A 17,331-nucleotide genomic window follows, 5' to 3' on the forward strand; every position below is an offset into this window, starting at 1 on the left:
AGTAAGTACTCTAGCAGCCTATTAAATGTTTGTCCACAAAAATATTGTGACTAGCGCTCGAGTTGTGCACCACATGTACTTGACTCGGTATAGAGTAATTGCTGGAGGCCATTTTGATGTGCATTATTATCTCTATTCGGAGGCTAATTTTGGGAATGTAAGGTATTTTCAGAATTTACAAGGGCTGGTCGGCGATTTTACAATATTTTATAATTGCCGAACACAATAGAATAACTTGTTTCTGCCCTAACTGTTCTCTTCCCAAAGTTTCGTCTCGTTCCGCCATTACTGTTAGTCACAGCCATCGACCGCTGCTGCTGAGAAGAGAACTGCTGGATGGTAAAGTAAGTAAAGTTTCAAAGTCGTATTCATTTTATAATATTCACCTCTGTGTTTAGCTTAGATCATTTTGGCACGTTTTTTAGGAATTTTAGAGTGCGATAGCTTTCGTGTTGAAGTGAGAACTAAGTTATATTGAAAGCAAATAGCTAGCATATAATGTTGTTAGATTACAAACGTTAACGTTAATTGACACAAGAAAAACTAGCTAACGTTAGCTGCTTATCAAATGTTCGTCCACTAATCTTTTGTGACAAGCTTCACGAGTTGTGCACTGTTTTTATACAGTCTATGGTTGTGCACCACATGTACTTGACTCGGTATAGAGTAATTGCTGGAGGCCATTTTGATGTGCATTACCCTATTTGGACGATAATTGTTTCTGATAGGAATGTAAGATATTTTCATTATTTATTATTATTCATGGGCTGTTTGGTGATTTTATTGCCGTCTAAACCTAGAATCTTGGTGTTTCATTTCAGAATTCACTCTTTGAATCCTTTTTGACCATCATGGAACACAACTGTTGCTTCACTGTATTTGCATGCATTTGTAATATGTACACTTTTATTACTGAAATCCTGGGAAGTATTTACAAGAACAATATTCCTCAGTTGAAAGGAGAAAGAGGAAATAAACAGTTAAACGTTAGAAATGGGCGTTAAATGTTTACATAATATAGCCTTCAATTAGACATTAAAATGTAAACCAAGCAACTTTGTTTTCCGTGTGTAAATAAGAGGCTGCATTATAACTTTTAACAAATTTTCATTTTTTAAAAATGACATCCATCATTTTGAGTTAAAAAGAAATTCATTTCAATTGTATGTATCTTCCTAGTTTTTAACAGATGTAAATAATCACACAATAAATATGATATTAATTTCCTATTAAATGAAATCTTACTTATTAAAATAAAATTTCAAGAATAGCCTATTACATTATTACACTTGATAAGCGTTCCCTGGTTTGTAGGATCATAAAACTCACTCCTCCGTGAATAAATCACCACAAATGCATGAGATTCATCACTGAGGTGCATGCAGATTTATTTCACATGAGAAACAATTACAGTCCAAATAAAGATATATTGATCACCTTGCCTTAACAGAACTATTGGACAGTTATTTCATATTAAAACACATGTTGCCTAGTGCACTAATGAATGTTCTTTTATTCATCGGACTGTGAGTGTTATCGCCTTGTTTAAGTTTGTCTTTTTGGTTCTTTCAGGATGCAAACCAACAATGTTGTCAGAGTGAAGTTCAAAGACAGCAAGAGATATATTTTTTCTTCAAAACCTTTTACATTTCAATCATTTTTGGAATGTGGTAAGAGATAAACTTTAACATTTTTAATATCATAAATACCTTTTAGTCTGAAATATATATTTTTAAGTAATATATTAAGTGTATGATTGTATATTATGAGATTAAAAAATAACTATTGTAGTTCCTTTTGCATTGCTGGCCTTTGTCAATTTTCCATTGGTGTGTCTTCCTTCAGTTGCCAAGAAATTTGATCTTCCTACATTGGATGTTAAAGTCTTTGATGACTCAAGACAGAAGTTGATGAGGAAGCATTCGTATATCTGCTGACACGACCAGATCTTGGTGTCTTAGAAATTGTCATCCCAGGCACAGCAAACATTGATGGTAAATTTTTTGACATTCAGTTATATTCACCAATTCACTGATTTGCATAAACTAATATGGCTATTGGATTAATTCTTAATAGCTGTGTTGCATGCTGCCACAGTAGCATGAACAGATAATCAGACCATTGATATGGTTTATATTGAAGATTCTTTAAGCTCAAGCTCATTAGGAGATACTGAAGGTACGTCAGAGTCCGATGACACAGCAATGTTGATTAGAAGCCCTCCTGAAAAAAATCAAGCTGAGGAACGTCGTCTTGCCAAGGTAAGGATCACCAATCTTGCCTCTGAATTATATCTATATAGAATGACTTAAAAAATTAAAATATTTGGAGCTATATACACTTGTCAGTTGGTAATTTATAATCCCTGCACAACATCGCATCATTCCCCCTCCAGATGATTGAAGATATCCTAAAGACCAGCCCTGGAGGTGAAAAGGTCATAAACGAATATGCCCGCACCAAAGGTCTGTCAGATGCCCAAGACGTGACATGGTGAAAATCTTGGTAGCACATTTGACAAATGAACATGGGTAAGTTGTCCATACATTACTTCGTAAATTGTTGTTTATGATGTTATGGGTTATAATTATAATTGCTTTGGTTTGTGTGTGTAGAACAAGCCCTTCCCGACATTTGAAGGAAAAATATGCAAAGGAATCATTTCCTATTCCCATGCTTATTGACCCCAGAAGCAAGCTTGGATATGTAAGTAGCAGTTGCCTCTCAATATTTTTGATTTACAGGAGGAGACATTCTGTATATTGCAAAGTAAAGTATATCTTCATTATAATTGATATGGCATTCATTGCCTTAATCTGGTAATGTATAACTACTAGGTCTGTTTATTGTTCTGGTAATAGGAGCATTATTACAATGCAGAAGATGGAAGTGGATATTTGGCGTGGCGAATTAAAACTCTGCAGAAAGAAGCATCAGAGGACGGATGAAGCGCCCACGGCAACCACAAACAGGTGCAAGATTTGATGTTAAGTCCATGCTTTTATTAGGTTGGCTAATATTTATTAGGCTTGGTTAACTTTGTTATTTTCAAATGAATATACAACTTGCTTATTTTACACATCTTAACATTTGTGACTTGTCTTTGAAGTATTCTTTTGTTCCTAATTGATCTTTAATTAAGTCATATTGTGAATGAGGTCTCCATGTTACATAGCATCTCTAAAAAATATAATCACTGTTTTTTTTTAATGCAAACATTTTTTGCATAATCATCAACGTTGGGCAAATTTAAATGGCACTCTGGGATATATGCATGTTTTACATGTTATTTCGTGTTATTTATCTAGTTTTGGCATTAATGCATTGTGCTTTGGAAAGAAAAGGAACTACAAATTTTTGGTTTTCATATTGTCTTAAACACTTTCAGGTGGGCCAACTGCTGACAGACATCCCTACAAAGACGACTGCAGTTTGACTGAAGACCGTCAGTGTCAGGAAGCAATAGCCCTGATGAAGCATACAGCTGATGAGGCAGTGGTAAAGGAAAAGATGAAGTTAACACTGGCCCATCGCCAGAAACTGCTGCACGACCCTAAAGAGTCAACTGATATTCTATCAATTTTCCCGCGATTCCTGGATATACCAGGCTTGGTGTGTGAGACTTAAATTCTTAAAACATGAAAACAGACAAATATGAAATCAAGTGCTATTGTTGTTCTGCAGTAACAGAGACTCGTTAGGTAAACAGAGTCAGTTCCTACTATGGTACCTACTTTAATTATCTTTGCAGATTGATCAAGATTTTGGACTTCTGTTTGGTGATGTGACCTCTGCAAAGTTGTTGGAGAAGTGGTCTACCAACATAAAAGCAAAGGTTATTGCACAGAGCCGTGGCCTCACACAGACTAGTGAGCTCCAAGACCTCATCCAAAATGCTGAAGCCACTGAAGTTGAAGAAGGTACTGTATCTATACTGTGGTACACCTTAAATTATTTAAGAGGAAGTTGCACATTAATGACAAGCATAGCTTTACTAAGATCTACAGTTTAAATTGTAGACACAACTATATCCATTACATATGATTTGCAGGTGCATGTTTACAGTTTGAAATTGTTTTAATTTGGGAGTCTGAATAACAAAAGCATCTTTGATATTTTGTAGGTAAAGTTTAACTGTATGAGCTCAGTTCAATATATGTGGAGGTTTCAACTAAATTCATCCACACATCTGTATTCATCAAGACTAGGCCATGAATGTGCTCTTAATACTGAATCTGTGTGCAGTATTAACTAAAGTACTGGAGTGGTTAATGTATTTATACCAGCACCTCTTCCAAGTTAAGCTAAGTCAAGTTAAAGTGATTTGGAGGTTATGCTCCACCCCTTCTGCCTAAATACCAAAAAATGTGATTAATTTGTTTTCTGTGTCTCTAGGGTGGGACAGCGACATGTCTTCCATTCTGTTGCTGGTTCACCTTTTGCCACCCTCAAGTCAAGGCCGCAAGAGACCGGGAAAGATCTCAGCTAAACAAGCATGTGATCGTCTTGTGAAGTTCATCAAGGTGAAGCTACTGATTTAGCAGATCAAATGACACTATTATATAATGTTTTGTCACTGTGTGAACTTAAACTTGCTTATTGCTCAGACTTGCTTATTTCTCTTAAAGATCAGTTGTCCTCCAAATTGTTGTTCTTGTGGTATTCTTTTCTACTTAGCACATACTTAGTAATGATCTCCTGAAAGTGTGTAATACTGAAACTTTGATGGAAGACATCACTGTATCTTTATTCATGCTGTATATTGACATTAACTGTTAAGTCACATTGGCACTTATGTGTTTTCATTCTTTCACAGACCGGTACCAGTATCCAAGGGCACTTGGATAGCATTGGAGAGAGGCTCCAGCCGTATCTACTCGCTGTTGGGCCGAACAGAAGTAGGGTCCATTCTTGGTTTATTGTCATTGACCAACATGCTCTACCCTGTAAGGCTTCTAATTCATTGGCCTGTGTTGATGAGCTTTTCAAAGCTCACTTTGTCTTTGGGACTTCAAACTGTCAGGAATTGACCAATGTGTATAGCTTTCTGCAAACCACTGTCTATGATATAGATGTTGAAACCACCAAGGTGAATCCCAGAGTGGCTGAGTTGAGAGCTAGAATCCTCCAGTGAGCAGATTATTTGTTTCATTTGTAAAAAGGGGCATGCTAATGCCAATGCCCATATAAGGCACTTCAAGTTAGTTCATGGCCTTTGTTCAGGAAAAAGTCTCAAGTTAAAATGTGCTCAAAGAGGTTGTTCACATGTTTACCATAGTTTTTCTGGATTACGAAAGCATCTCAGCAAGTGTTGTGCAGTTGACTGTTCACGCCTCGATTCTGGTGAAAGCTCATCCACCGCCAACTCCATTTCATTAGATGATGTAGGTGTTTTATCAAACCAAAATCCACCTTGTGAGTCTGCACTCTTAAAAACAAATATAGTAAACAGTTGTGCAACAGTGGTAGCTGAACTTAAAGTTGCTGGTGTCGCAGAGACAACTATTAACTATGTTGTTGGTGCTCTAGAAGAAGTGATTGGAGATATTCATAGTGATACTCAAGAATCAGTGAAAAACAGCCTATCCTTAGAGGAGCCCATAAAAAGTGTTGTTGAGTCTCAAATTGATCAGTATTTTGAAAAAATACAAAATCCTTTTATGCATTAAACACTGAGAGCAAGAGAATGCGGTACTTTTCAGACAAATGGGGAAAAATAGATCCCGTTGAATATGTTCTCGGAACAAGATTTGCGACGCGGCGTAACAGAACAACTGGAACTTTTGCCCAAACCATTGTTAAGGATAAATTTGTATATATACCAATTCTTATGACATTACAGTCCATTTATAAGCACCCTAGCATTACAGATATGATGGCGAGAGATTCACAACAAAGACCAAATTGTCTTTATGACATACACGATGGAGAATTCTTTAAGAATCATGCACTCTTCTCAAAACAAAGACATGCAGTTCAGATCCAGCTTTTTTTTGATGAATTTGAATGCTCAAACCCCCTTGGATCAAAACGAGGAATACATAAGTTAGGAGCTATCTATTTTACCCTTAGAAATATTTCCCCTAAGTACAATTCGAGTTTACTAAATATACATTTAGTCACTTTATTTCATGCACAAGATATCAAAACCTATGGGTTTGATAAAATACTAGAGCCGCTTGTCCAGGATATCTCAACACTGGAAACCATTGGAATTCAGATTCCTTTATTTGATCAGACAGTTTATGAAACCATTGTACAGGTTACTGGTGACAACCTTGGAGTCCATTCCTTGTTTGGTTTTGTGGAATCATTTAGTGCTAGGTACTGTTGCCGCTTTTGCCTACTAGAGAAAGAGGACTTTCAGACAGTGTTCAGTGAAGATAGTCCAAAGATGACAGTGCGAACTAAAGAACTTCACACTGAACACTGCCAGAGGATGCAGAGCAATCCCAGTCTGCCTTATGTAATGGGAGTAAAAAAGTCTTGCCTTTTAAATTCATTGCAATATTTCCACACCACTGCAAATTTTTCAGTTGATATTATGAACGACATATTAGAGGGGGTTGCTCAATTTGAGATGAAATTACTAATTCAGCACCTGATTAAAAATTACACCACATCAGCAGAAGTAGACAGAAGAATTCAGAGTTTCAACTATGGCTTCATGGAACAAAACAATAAACCTCCTGGTGTACAATTAAGAGAGGGTTCCAATGACTTGGGCTTAAATGCCACTCAGAGCTGGTGTTTATTGCGTTATCTGCCCATCATGTTTGGAAATCTCGTGCATCCTAATGATCAGCACTGGTATTTGTTCATTTTATTGCTTCAGATAGTCAATATTGTGTTTTCTTCAGTTATATCCTCTGGTATCACAATTTATTTGAAACATCTGATTGCAGAACACCACAGTTTGTTTAAGCAATTGTTTCCTGATAATAACTTGTTGCCAAAGCATCATTTAATGGTGCATTACCCCAGTTGTATGCAGAAAATTGGACCACTGATACATAGTTGGTGTATGCGTTATGAAGCGAAGCATAATGTTTTTAAAAAGCAGCTGAAAAGCTTTAAAAACATAACGAAAACATTAGCAAAGAAACACCAGTGCCAAATGGCTTACATTTGGCAAACATTTGATCCAAATGCCATGAAATTTGGTCCCGGGAAAATGGTTCCATTGAATGAAATAGAAGTTGGCGCTGAGATGGCTGGAAAACTTAATGTGCCTGTGTGGACTAAGGTCCTAAATGTGAAATGGGTCAAGCACTGTGGAAACACTTATCGGTCAGGGTTGGCAGTTTGTGTTCAAGTTCAAAATGACATGCCTGTATTTAATGTAATCCAGAATATTGTTATTAAAGATGAGCACATCCTTTTAATAACAACTGCACTGAAAACGATATGTTTAGATGAACATATCCATGCTTACAAAGTTGCACATACCACAGAAGCACCTTATGTTTTGGAGATTAAGGATATTTTGCACCACAAGTTGTTTGACATTCTGATGTCTTATGGTTGTGATTCTGATTTGTTTATTGTACCATATAGTTTCATGTAATTCTTTTTCATCTCATCCATTATATTATCACTACTTTTTATTTTAGTATTTTCATTTCGGGTTTTTTTGTATCTTTTTTTTTTTTCACAATCACAACACAATGACACATTCACGATGACAATGTTTAAGTGTAATGTTTGAAGTGGAGCTTGAAAAAATAAAATGGAGACGTGAGTATATTGTTTGTTGTTTTTTTTTATTTTAATACTGAAAAGCAAGTTCTTCATTTTAGGGCTTTTGAGGGTAAAATATGAATGGTGTAATTCAGAGGAATAACTCTTGGTAGAGTTATTTATTCTTTGAAGTTCACTCATAACTGATGATAAACAACTCTGGAGTGGAAGTAAATTGTGGTAGAGTAAATTTGAAGTTCCTCTGAACAGAGTTAAAAAGGTAGCAGAGTCAATTTCATGTACCACTGAACTGAGTAAAATAGTACAAGAGTTAATTTGAAATAACACTAAATAGAGTCAAATATAACACGAAAGAGTAAAATATTAACACTAAATTGAGCAAAATTAACTCTGGAAAAACAACTCTATCAAAAGAGTGACTTTTACTCTTTTTAGAGAGGGACCAAATGTTACAGTTGTGTTCAAAATTATTCAACCCCCAATGCTGTAAATGGTTTTAGGGAATTTAGTGTACATTTGTAATTGTATTCAGAATGAAATCCTACAAGGACTTCTTAAAGAACCATATGCAACTAAAATGACATCAATTAGTTTTGTAATACAGTAGTAAATGTTTTTTTTGTGAATTCTTCATTGACATAATTATTCAACCCCCAAGTGACATTCAATCTTAGTACTTAGTACAACATCCTTTTACAGTTATAACAGCTTTTAAACGTGAAGCATAGCTTGACACAAGTGTCTTGCAGCGATCTAAGGGTATCTTCGCCCATTCATCATGGGCAAAAGCCTCCAGTTCAGTCACATTCTTAGGCTTGCGCACTGCAACTGCTTTCTTTAAGTCCCACCAGAGGTTCTCAATCGGATTTAAGTCTGGTGACTGCGATGGCCACTTCAAAATGTTCCAGCCTTTAATCTGCAACCATGCTCTAGTGGACTTGGAGGTATGCTTGGGATCATTGTCCTGTTGAAAGGTCCAAAGTCTTCCAAGCCTCAGGTTTGTGACGGACTGCATCACATTGTCATCCAATATCTCCTAGTACTGAAGAGAATTCATGGTACCTTGCACACGCTGAAGCTTCCCAGTACCTGCAGAAGCAAAACAGCCCCAAAGCATGATTGACCCCCCGCCATGCTTCACAGTAGGCAAGGTGTTCTTTTCTTCATAGGCCTTGTTCTTCCTCCTCCAAACATAGCGTTGATCCATGGGCCCAAACAGTTCTAATTTTGTTTCATCAGTCCACAGAACACTATCCCAAAACTTCTGTGGTTTGTCCACATGACTTTTGGCATACTGCAGTCGACTCTTCTTATTCTTTGGGGACAGCAAGGGGGTGCGCCTGGGAGTTCTGGCATGGAGGCCTTCATTACGCAGGGTGCGTTGTATTGTCTGAGCAGAAACTTTAGTACCCACATCTGACAAATCTTTTCTCAGTTCCTCAGCAGTCACACGGGGACTTTTCTCCACTCTACGCTTCAGGTAGCGCACAGCAGTCGAAGTCAGCATCTTCTTTCTGCCACGACCAGGTAGCGATTTAACAGTGCCCTTTGCCTTGAATTTGCGAATGATGCTTCCTATGGTGTCTCTTGGTATGTTTAACATCTTTGCAATCTTCTTATAGCCATTGCCCTTCCTGTGAAGAGTAATCACCTGTTCTCTTGTCTTCCTGGACCATTCTCTTGACCTCACCATGTTTGTAACCACACCAGTAAATGTCTAGAAGGAGCTGAGTATCACAGTCATTTTAAAGCTGCCTAATTGGTGCTTATTAGGCTTTATTGCTGTTTCCTGATATCCACAGGTGTTTTCAATACCTGATTGAAAACACTTCATTAAACCTCTGTTCTTCAGAGTGGTAGTCTTTAAGGGGTTGAATAATTATGTCAATGAAGAATTCACAAAAGAAACATTTACTACTGTATTACAAAACTAATTGATGTCATTTTAGTTGCATATGGTTCTTTAAGAAGTCCTTGTAGGATTTCATTCTGAATACAATTACAAATGTACACTAAATTCCCTAAAACCATTTACAGCATTGGGGGTTGAATAATTTTGAACACAACTGTAGATAGATAGATAGATAGATAGATAGATAGATAGATAGATAGATAGATAGATAGATAGATAGATAGATAGATATTTATTGTAATTGCATTGTACAGGTACACAGCAATGAAATGCCGTTTGGCATTAACTAGAAGTGCAAAATGTAGCTATCGTGCAAAAGGGCAGATAAATATATGTAATATTTACAGCAAGTGATAAAGTGATAAATATGTAAACATATGTACAGTGGATAAATATAAAGGCAGTAACAGTGCAGAGATGTGTGGACATCATTAAGAAGTACAGGATGGATCTAAGGCAATGGCATTGAAGAGTAATGTGCAGAAGTGAAGATTACAAGATTATGGCATTTAAGAATTATCAAGCTAAATAACCAGTCTATAATTTTTGTCAAATGTATCCACTTTTTCCTGCAAGTCTGTGATCTTTATGCTAATGATCAGGAGTAAACACAAAATGAGGAACATCGCTTTTCCCCTCTTCACTCCGGTACCGATGGTCCTGATCACCTTTCCGCCTGTTTGGGGATTTTATGGGTGACTTGTTTCTTAATAATAATAATTATAATAATAATAAATGATAAACTCTGTGTTTTAAAGAGAATAAAATCCATAAAGCTCGGAAACCCACCGTTCCAGGGGTCGTACAGTTCACTTCATCCCGACAGAGGGTCTTCATCCTTCACCTGGAACACGACGTCTCTCGGAGCTACAGGAGGAAAATCCAAGTGATGCTGAGGAAAGAAAAGTCCAAACAAATAATATCAAATATATAATATAAAATATTTCATATAATAAAAATTATTATATGTATATCTTTTCAGATGATACACACTGTGTGGTCAAAAGTATTTGGACACATGTCTTTTCCAGCCAGATGTGATTCATAAATTCACCTAAAATGCGCTTAAATGCACCATACAGCCAATTAACATGCAAACTGTTGAAACACTTCATATAAACAGAATGTAGAATCACTGAAAGCATTTTAAATGGGATTTAAATACCTGCTACAGAGGGAAGCAGGAGCTTTTCTGTAGCTATTATTGCTTTAATGTTCATGCCACAGGACCAAATATCAGTTTATTTTATCTTTCCATAATGAGCTGGAATAAATCATAAATGCTGTGGTGACCCCCGTGTGTAATGCTGCATGATGGCACTGCTGGAGGATTACACCAGTGGAAGATTAAGGAGAAAAAGAGTCTCCAGAGACCATGATGATTTCTTGGCCCATGATGATGACTGGCTAATAAGCTGATTTAGATTCCTACAGCTGTGCTCCTGGATCTATGTGCTGAATTGGGTCCAGTACTACAGAGGGCAACAGGTTGTTTTTAGTGGGAAATGTCTTGATTCATAATATGATGTATATATATATATATATAAAATATGATATGATGTACCTGTTCCAGACTGTGTTGTAGACTACAACAGGTTCATACAAATTATTCAGTCATGTAAATTCAGCTTGATTATATTTCATATATGATGAAACTCAAAACATCAGTGCTTATGCTCCACAAGTTGGTTGTGAGATGAAGGAGAATGAAAAATTCTGGAGTGAGTTATATGGAGTGGTAGAAGGTGTTCCTAGGAATGAAAGATTGGTGATTGGGGCAGATTAAATGGGCATGTAGGTGAAGAGAACAGTGGTGATGAGGAGGTGATGGGTAGGTATGGCTTTAACCTCTCAGTCGTCGGGTTGCGCCAGCATTGTTCTCAGGTGTTAATGTTTAGCAATAGATCCCACTACATGCCCTGAGAGATGGTGGTGCCCAGGAACCTGAATGACTCCACTGCTGCCATAGTGCTGTTCATTATGGTGAGTGGGGGGGAGAGCAGGTGGTTTCTCCTAAAATCCACAATCATCTCCACTGTTTTAAGCGTGTTAGGCTCCAGGTTTTTATGACTGCACCATGTCTTTCAGGTCTTTCTTCACTGAAGCAGGGTCGTTGGCTGAAAACTGATTTTACAGCTTTTTAGAGTAGCTCCTCTTAGCCACTCTATTAGGATCAATGATGAGGATTAATCTTCCTCATATTAATGAATTAATCATGTACTACACAATTTGAAATTAACTTGAAATCCTGTCAACCGAGATCAGAAAGCTGAGGGTACATTGGGAACAAGCCTCCCAAAGCTGGAAAGTTGCAATCTGGAAACATATGCAGGTGCAGGTGATTGTGTGGATCCATAGGGTAGTGGTCATCACATCTGCTTTACACGCAGAAGGTTCTTCTGCGACCCCCAGTGGACTTGCTGGACTTTAGAATGTAATACTTTATTGCACTGAGGTGCTTTAGTACCTAAAGGTCTACATTTAAACATTTATTATTTTATAATGATTAATTTTTATTATTATTATATGCAGATTTACATATTTATGAAACCCAAAGAGATAAAATTATTACATTTCCAATAATTGGTTTGATTAAACAATGTTATTTGAGTGTTATACAATCAACACATCCTCGTCAAAGCAAGGAACATTCATAAACCCCCAAAAACTATAATAATGATGATTAAAATAATAATAATAATAATAATAATAATAATAATAATAATAATAATAATAATAATAATAATAATAATAACTGCAGTTGGTTGTCAGATGTCAGTCTCACACTGCCCTCTAGTGGTGTTTTGTTGTCTAGTTATATGTGATGATCTTTTACAAAGCAAGATATTTTTCTTGATAATATTAAACTGTCTAAAACTTAAACTGTTTACTGTTTAACATACAGGGGGCTCATGTTAAATTTTAAGCTAAATGTTTGTGATATAATTAAATGAAACAGAAGTTAAATGAAGCTGATTAAAATGAATGTAATTTTGTGTTTTTTGAGAGACTGCTGAAAGGACATTTCAGGAACTATCTATGGATTCAGACTCAGTCGAGCTGAAACGGTGAAGTGACTCTCCTGAACCCAATTGTTTTAGAAGTGATTGAACTGAACTCTCTTGAACCGAGTCACTTGAACTGAATCTAAGGAGTCAAAATCACCAAACCGAATCATTTTGAACTGAATTGACCAAACTGAATGGACTGAATTATTAAAATGAATCTATTAAATAGTTCTTTCTGATGTTTTTCTACTAACTGCAGTTGTCAAAAGTTATACTTGAACTATGATGTTATGAGGCTGCATTGGAACTAAACTTTATAGTATTGTGTGATCAGATGAACCCATGAAGAACTCATGTATTGTAAACTGATTTAATCTCTGTGTTATTGTGATTTAATATTTAAACTGATGCTGTGAATACTGTTCAATAACTGTTTATTTTATTACTTTAACTTCTGTTCATGTAAAATTGGGTTTAAACAAAACCTTTATTTTATTATCATTTACTTTTGTCCCGTTTTCCCAACATTTTATCATGTGGATTTTAATTCTGAGTTAAATTTAAATGATGTACAATAATAATTTTATAATAGAAACAAACACACACTATATTTAAGATATTTATTTATTTTGAAGGAAGAAAAAATATTCAGTTACAATAATCACTGATATTTTTGTACTTTATTATATGTAGGACATGTCCAGCTTGATCTCCTCTTTTTCTTTCTCTGGTTTTCTTTCTCTAGTGCTGAAGTCATATTGCTGAACAGCTGTACAGCTTCCTCCAGTCACTCTCGGGTTTCCATCCTCATTTCTCTTCCCTCACCTAAGAATCTTTGTTTCCTCAGAGATTTTCTGCGACTCTTTGGGTTTGTAGAGGTTCAGCTTTCTGTTTCTGCTGTTTATATATATATATATATATATATATATATATATATATATATATATATATATATATATATATATATATATAAAATGCTTTTTCTAAGCATTTTTTATCGGTTATGTCGACTTTTTTATGTCGCCGAACCCTAATATCTCGAGCACAAGGGGGGAAAAATTTGCCACTTAACGTCGGTTATCTCGGTGCAGCTGCAGAAGAAGTCGCGGAAGTGGCGGAAAAATCAAGTCTTACAGCTGCTACAGGTGTTGTATTGTATACTGGTGAATCTCTGCTGTTAGTTAGTGCTAGTGTTCGTAGTGTTAGTAGGGGCGCGGCGCGGCTTTGGGAAGAAAAGAGCAGCAGTTGAGAGAGTGCCGGTGGGACGGCACGTACCGGGATACACATGAGCGATAACAACGACCGCTGTGAACCAACATATACCAACAATAACGGACAGTGAGAGTGTGGAAGTTTAAATAGGAGCTGGTGATGATGATAAACGAGCACCATATGTGCGTGATTGAAGCGGAGCGGCCGAGAAAGCACCTGACACGCTGAAGGGGGCCGAAGGGGGCGTGGCAGGTGGATTCCTGACAGATAAACATGTACTGTATGTATTTTTATAGCATGCCTTCATCAAACAAATCGCGGCAACGCTGTTGTGTAAAAAAACCCTTCAAAAACACGTGCATGCACATTCTCATTTATTAACACACATCATGTACATAAAGAAATTTCAAGCACGTTAATATATTGCCGCCATTTTGATTTTCGTTTATCTCGATCATAGGTTACCTCAATGCTTTTTGGCGACCCCCTAGGACATCGACATAACCGGGTTCCACTGTATTAATAATTTAAATAATATCAAATAAAGAATATTAAATATTTCATATAATAAAAATCAAAAGTAATATTTCAGAGTTGAATCCCAGTGGAAACGCGACTGATCCGAAGCTGCTGCTTTTCAGCTGATACACACTGTGTGGTCAAAAGTATTTGGACACTTGTCTTTTCCAGCCAGATGTGGTTCATAAATTCACCTAAAATGCTCTTAAATGCACCATACAGCCAATTAACATGCAAACTGTGAAACACTTCATATAAACAGAATGTAGAATCACTGAAAGCATTTTAAATGGGATTTAAATACCGCTACAGAGGGAAGCAGGAGCTTTTCTGTAGCTATTATTGCTTTTATGTTCATGGCACAGGACCAAATATCAGTTTATTTTATCTTTCCATAATGAGCTGGAATAAATCATTAATGCTGTGGTGCCAATGGAAGATTAAGAAGAGAAAATCTCCAGGGACCATGATGATTTCTTGGTCTGGATGATGACTGGCTAATAATCTGATTTAGATTCCTACAGCTGTGCTCCTGGATCTATGTGCTGAATTGGGTCCAGTACTACAGAGGGAACACACCAGAACCATGCCGTCCCCGTCCAAATACAGGTCCTCACCACTCTGGGGTTAATGACAACAGGTTGTTTCTAGTGGGAAATGGCAGACAGGGTCTGCTATAGGTCTGGTATCTGCCCTGAGTGTCATAATGCCTGTCATTTTGGATGTTATTATTAAGGTGGGTAGTCGATACATCAGGTTTTCCTTCACTGTGGCACACTGACCTGCTTCAGCACATGATTCCTTTATCCTGACACATAGCAGTGTAGGGAACAGACTACAGGCAGCTGCAGGACGTGATGACTGGCTTCTTGTTGACTTTAACAACATGTAGAAATTGTAAACATTGTCCTGATGTAGTCTATAATATGACAGGTGACAGAGGCTTCACCCCTCAGACACTTCTCTCCTCCTGAAATGCAGATGTGGAGCTCTGGATGTCTCAGGTGGAAGACTTCTATACCACCCGGAAAAAGTGTGTAAGATTATCAGGGTGTGTGGTGTTTTGCACAATGTGGCACTGAGGACCAGTTTCCCTCTCCCTCCTGACCTCCCTCCCCCTCAGCATTATGACCCCGAGCCACAGCCCCCTGCCCCACAAGAGGGATATAAACTAAGTGGAAAAATCCACGAGGAGGTCATACAGCGTTTGTAAGGAAGACAAAAATAATGGTTGTTATTAGTGTTTATTGTGACTCTTTGTAGAAAAAGATTAAAATCAAGATTTAAAAAAAGATTAAAAAAAGTTTTTGAAAAGACAGAAATAAAAAATGATTAAAAGACGAGACGATCTACAAGATACAATAGCTTTACACTCAGCTTTATACTATTGACTATAAGTGTAAAACTATCATAAATAGCCATAAGAGAAACAGAAAGAGGAAAAAGGCATGTTCAGACTCTCTGTTTCTCTTGTCGTCTCCTTTTTTTTCTATTTCTCCTTTTCTTTTGAAGGTTTTCTTGTCTCAGCTGAGCAACAATTTCCTCCCATCGCTCTCGGACTCTCATATAATGATCTGTTTTATTCTCCGAAGTCTTCTTTTCTTCCTCACAGAGATTCTGGGTATCCTGGAGCCCCCTGTTGGTCTGAAGCTGTAAGTTGTTCCTCTCCTCTATGTCAAGTTTAGTTTTCTCTTTCGTCCTCTTGTTTTCCTCAAAATCCAACGTGGGCTCAAACTGAGCAACACGTTCCTCCAGTCGCTCTTTCTCTCTGATCAAATGATCTCTCTCCTGCTCTGCACTATTTTTATTTTCTCACAGTGATTCTGAGTATCCTGGAGCTCCATGGTGGTCTGTTCTAAAGTGACCTCAAGCTGAGCAACATGTTCCTCCACTTTCTTTTGTTCTCTTGTCCAGCTCTCTCTCTCACAGTCTACAGTTTTCTCCAGTTCCTTATGGATTTTCAGGGAAGACTGGAGCTCCATGGTGGTCTGCTCCAAAACAAACTCAAGCTGAGCAACACGTTCCTCCAGTTGTTTTTGTTCTCTTGCCCAGCTCTGGCTTCTCTCAGTTATGTCCTGTTCCTGCTGCTTTCGCTCAGAAGCCAAAGTAGCCTCCAGCTTTTGCACCGTCTGTAGCAGAATGGCTTTCTCTTCTTTCTCTTCTGTTATCTTCTCTATCATTAGAAGAGAAAATGCATCCAAGTCTTTCTCTACTTTCTCCATGTGTTCCAGCTTCTCCTTCATTTCAGCAATCTGCTTAGTTTTCTTCGATCTTCTGCTTTGAAAAATCTCTCTAAACCTTCTGAAGAGCTCCATGTTTATGCCTCTTTACTCACAAGCAAAAATCTCGGAAATGAGAGAAACAGAGACGCATTCCCAATTATAGACGTTGCCTTACTGTGACGTCACAGGCAGATGCCCCGCCCTCCGTCTGTGACGTAACCCGGTCTCTTTTTACCTGACACTATGCGCATGCGCACATTACAGAGGTCAAGAGCGGATAAAATAGCATGTCTTCACAGCTTTTCTGTTGTTCCTGAGAGAAGAGCGATATTACAGTCATAAATAAGATAAAAACGGCTGTAAACTGTGTATAAAGCGAGTGAATCCGAGTTGAGAACCGGAAGTTGACCGGAGTGACTCTATGAATGTTGCAGAATCATAAATGACCAGTAGGTGGCAGTGTGATGTGTATTAGAGCTCACTGTCACAGCAGGTAATTAGAAGTAGTGGAGCTCTAATGACGTCATTAATAGCGAGGACAAGACACACAGCAGTTTGGGATTCTTTTATTGACTTTATTGATTAATTGATTTGGAGTATGATTGTGTTTCTGATCAAAGTAAGTTCATGTGTATGGAGTAAAACAACCTGTACATTTCTCACTTCCAGACAGTATTATGAGATGTTCATCTGCTGGAAGTTCATGTTTAATGCTGCATGTTTTATAGGATTTATGAGCTGGAATAAATGTCCAAAA

General features: G+C 37.3%; 2 protein-coding genes and 1 long non-coding RNA gene across 4 annotated transcripts in view; 2 read left to right on the plus strand and 1 right to left on the minus strand.

The window, feature by feature from the left end:
- The window catches only part of LOC124384638 (eukaryotic translation initiation factor 4 gamma 3-like), a 1,295,064-nt gene that overhangs the window by 746,738 nt on the left and 530,995 nt on the right, over positions 1–17,331 (minus strand). The gene's annotated exons all lie outside the window — the stretch shown is intronic.
- On the plus strand, positions 1,898–2,481 carry LOC124384769. The gene is made up of 3 exons (XR_006925585.1): positions 1,898–1,994; positions 2,143–2,261; positions 2,396–2,481. It is a non-coding gene; the product is annotated as an uncharacterized LOC124384769 (long non-coding RNA).
- Positions 2,945–17,331, plus strand: part of LOC124384492 — a 15,548-nt gene continuing 1,161 nt past the window's right edge. Inside the window, exons 1-5 of the mRNA XM_046847400.1 lie at positions 2,945–2,972; positions 3,389–3,612; positions 3,752–3,920; positions 4,396–4,523; positions 4,817–5,089. Coding sequence (XP_046703356.1) covers positions 2,945–2,972; positions 3,389–3,612; positions 3,752–3,920; positions 4,396–4,523; positions 4,817–5,089 — 822 coding nt within the window. The remainder of the gene's footprint in view (positions 2,973–3,388; positions 3,613–3,751; positions 3,921–4,395; positions 4,524–4,816; positions 5,090–17,331) is intronic.

The sequence above is a fragment of the Silurus meridionalis genome, chromosome 4 (genome assembly GCF_014805685.1).
Source record: "Silurus meridionalis isolate SWU-2019-XX chromosome 4, ASM1480568v1, whole genome shotgun sequence".
In the NCBI taxonomy this organism is placed as follows: Eukaryota; Metazoa; Chordata; class Actinopteri; order Siluriformes; family Siluridae; genus Silurus; species Silurus meridionalis.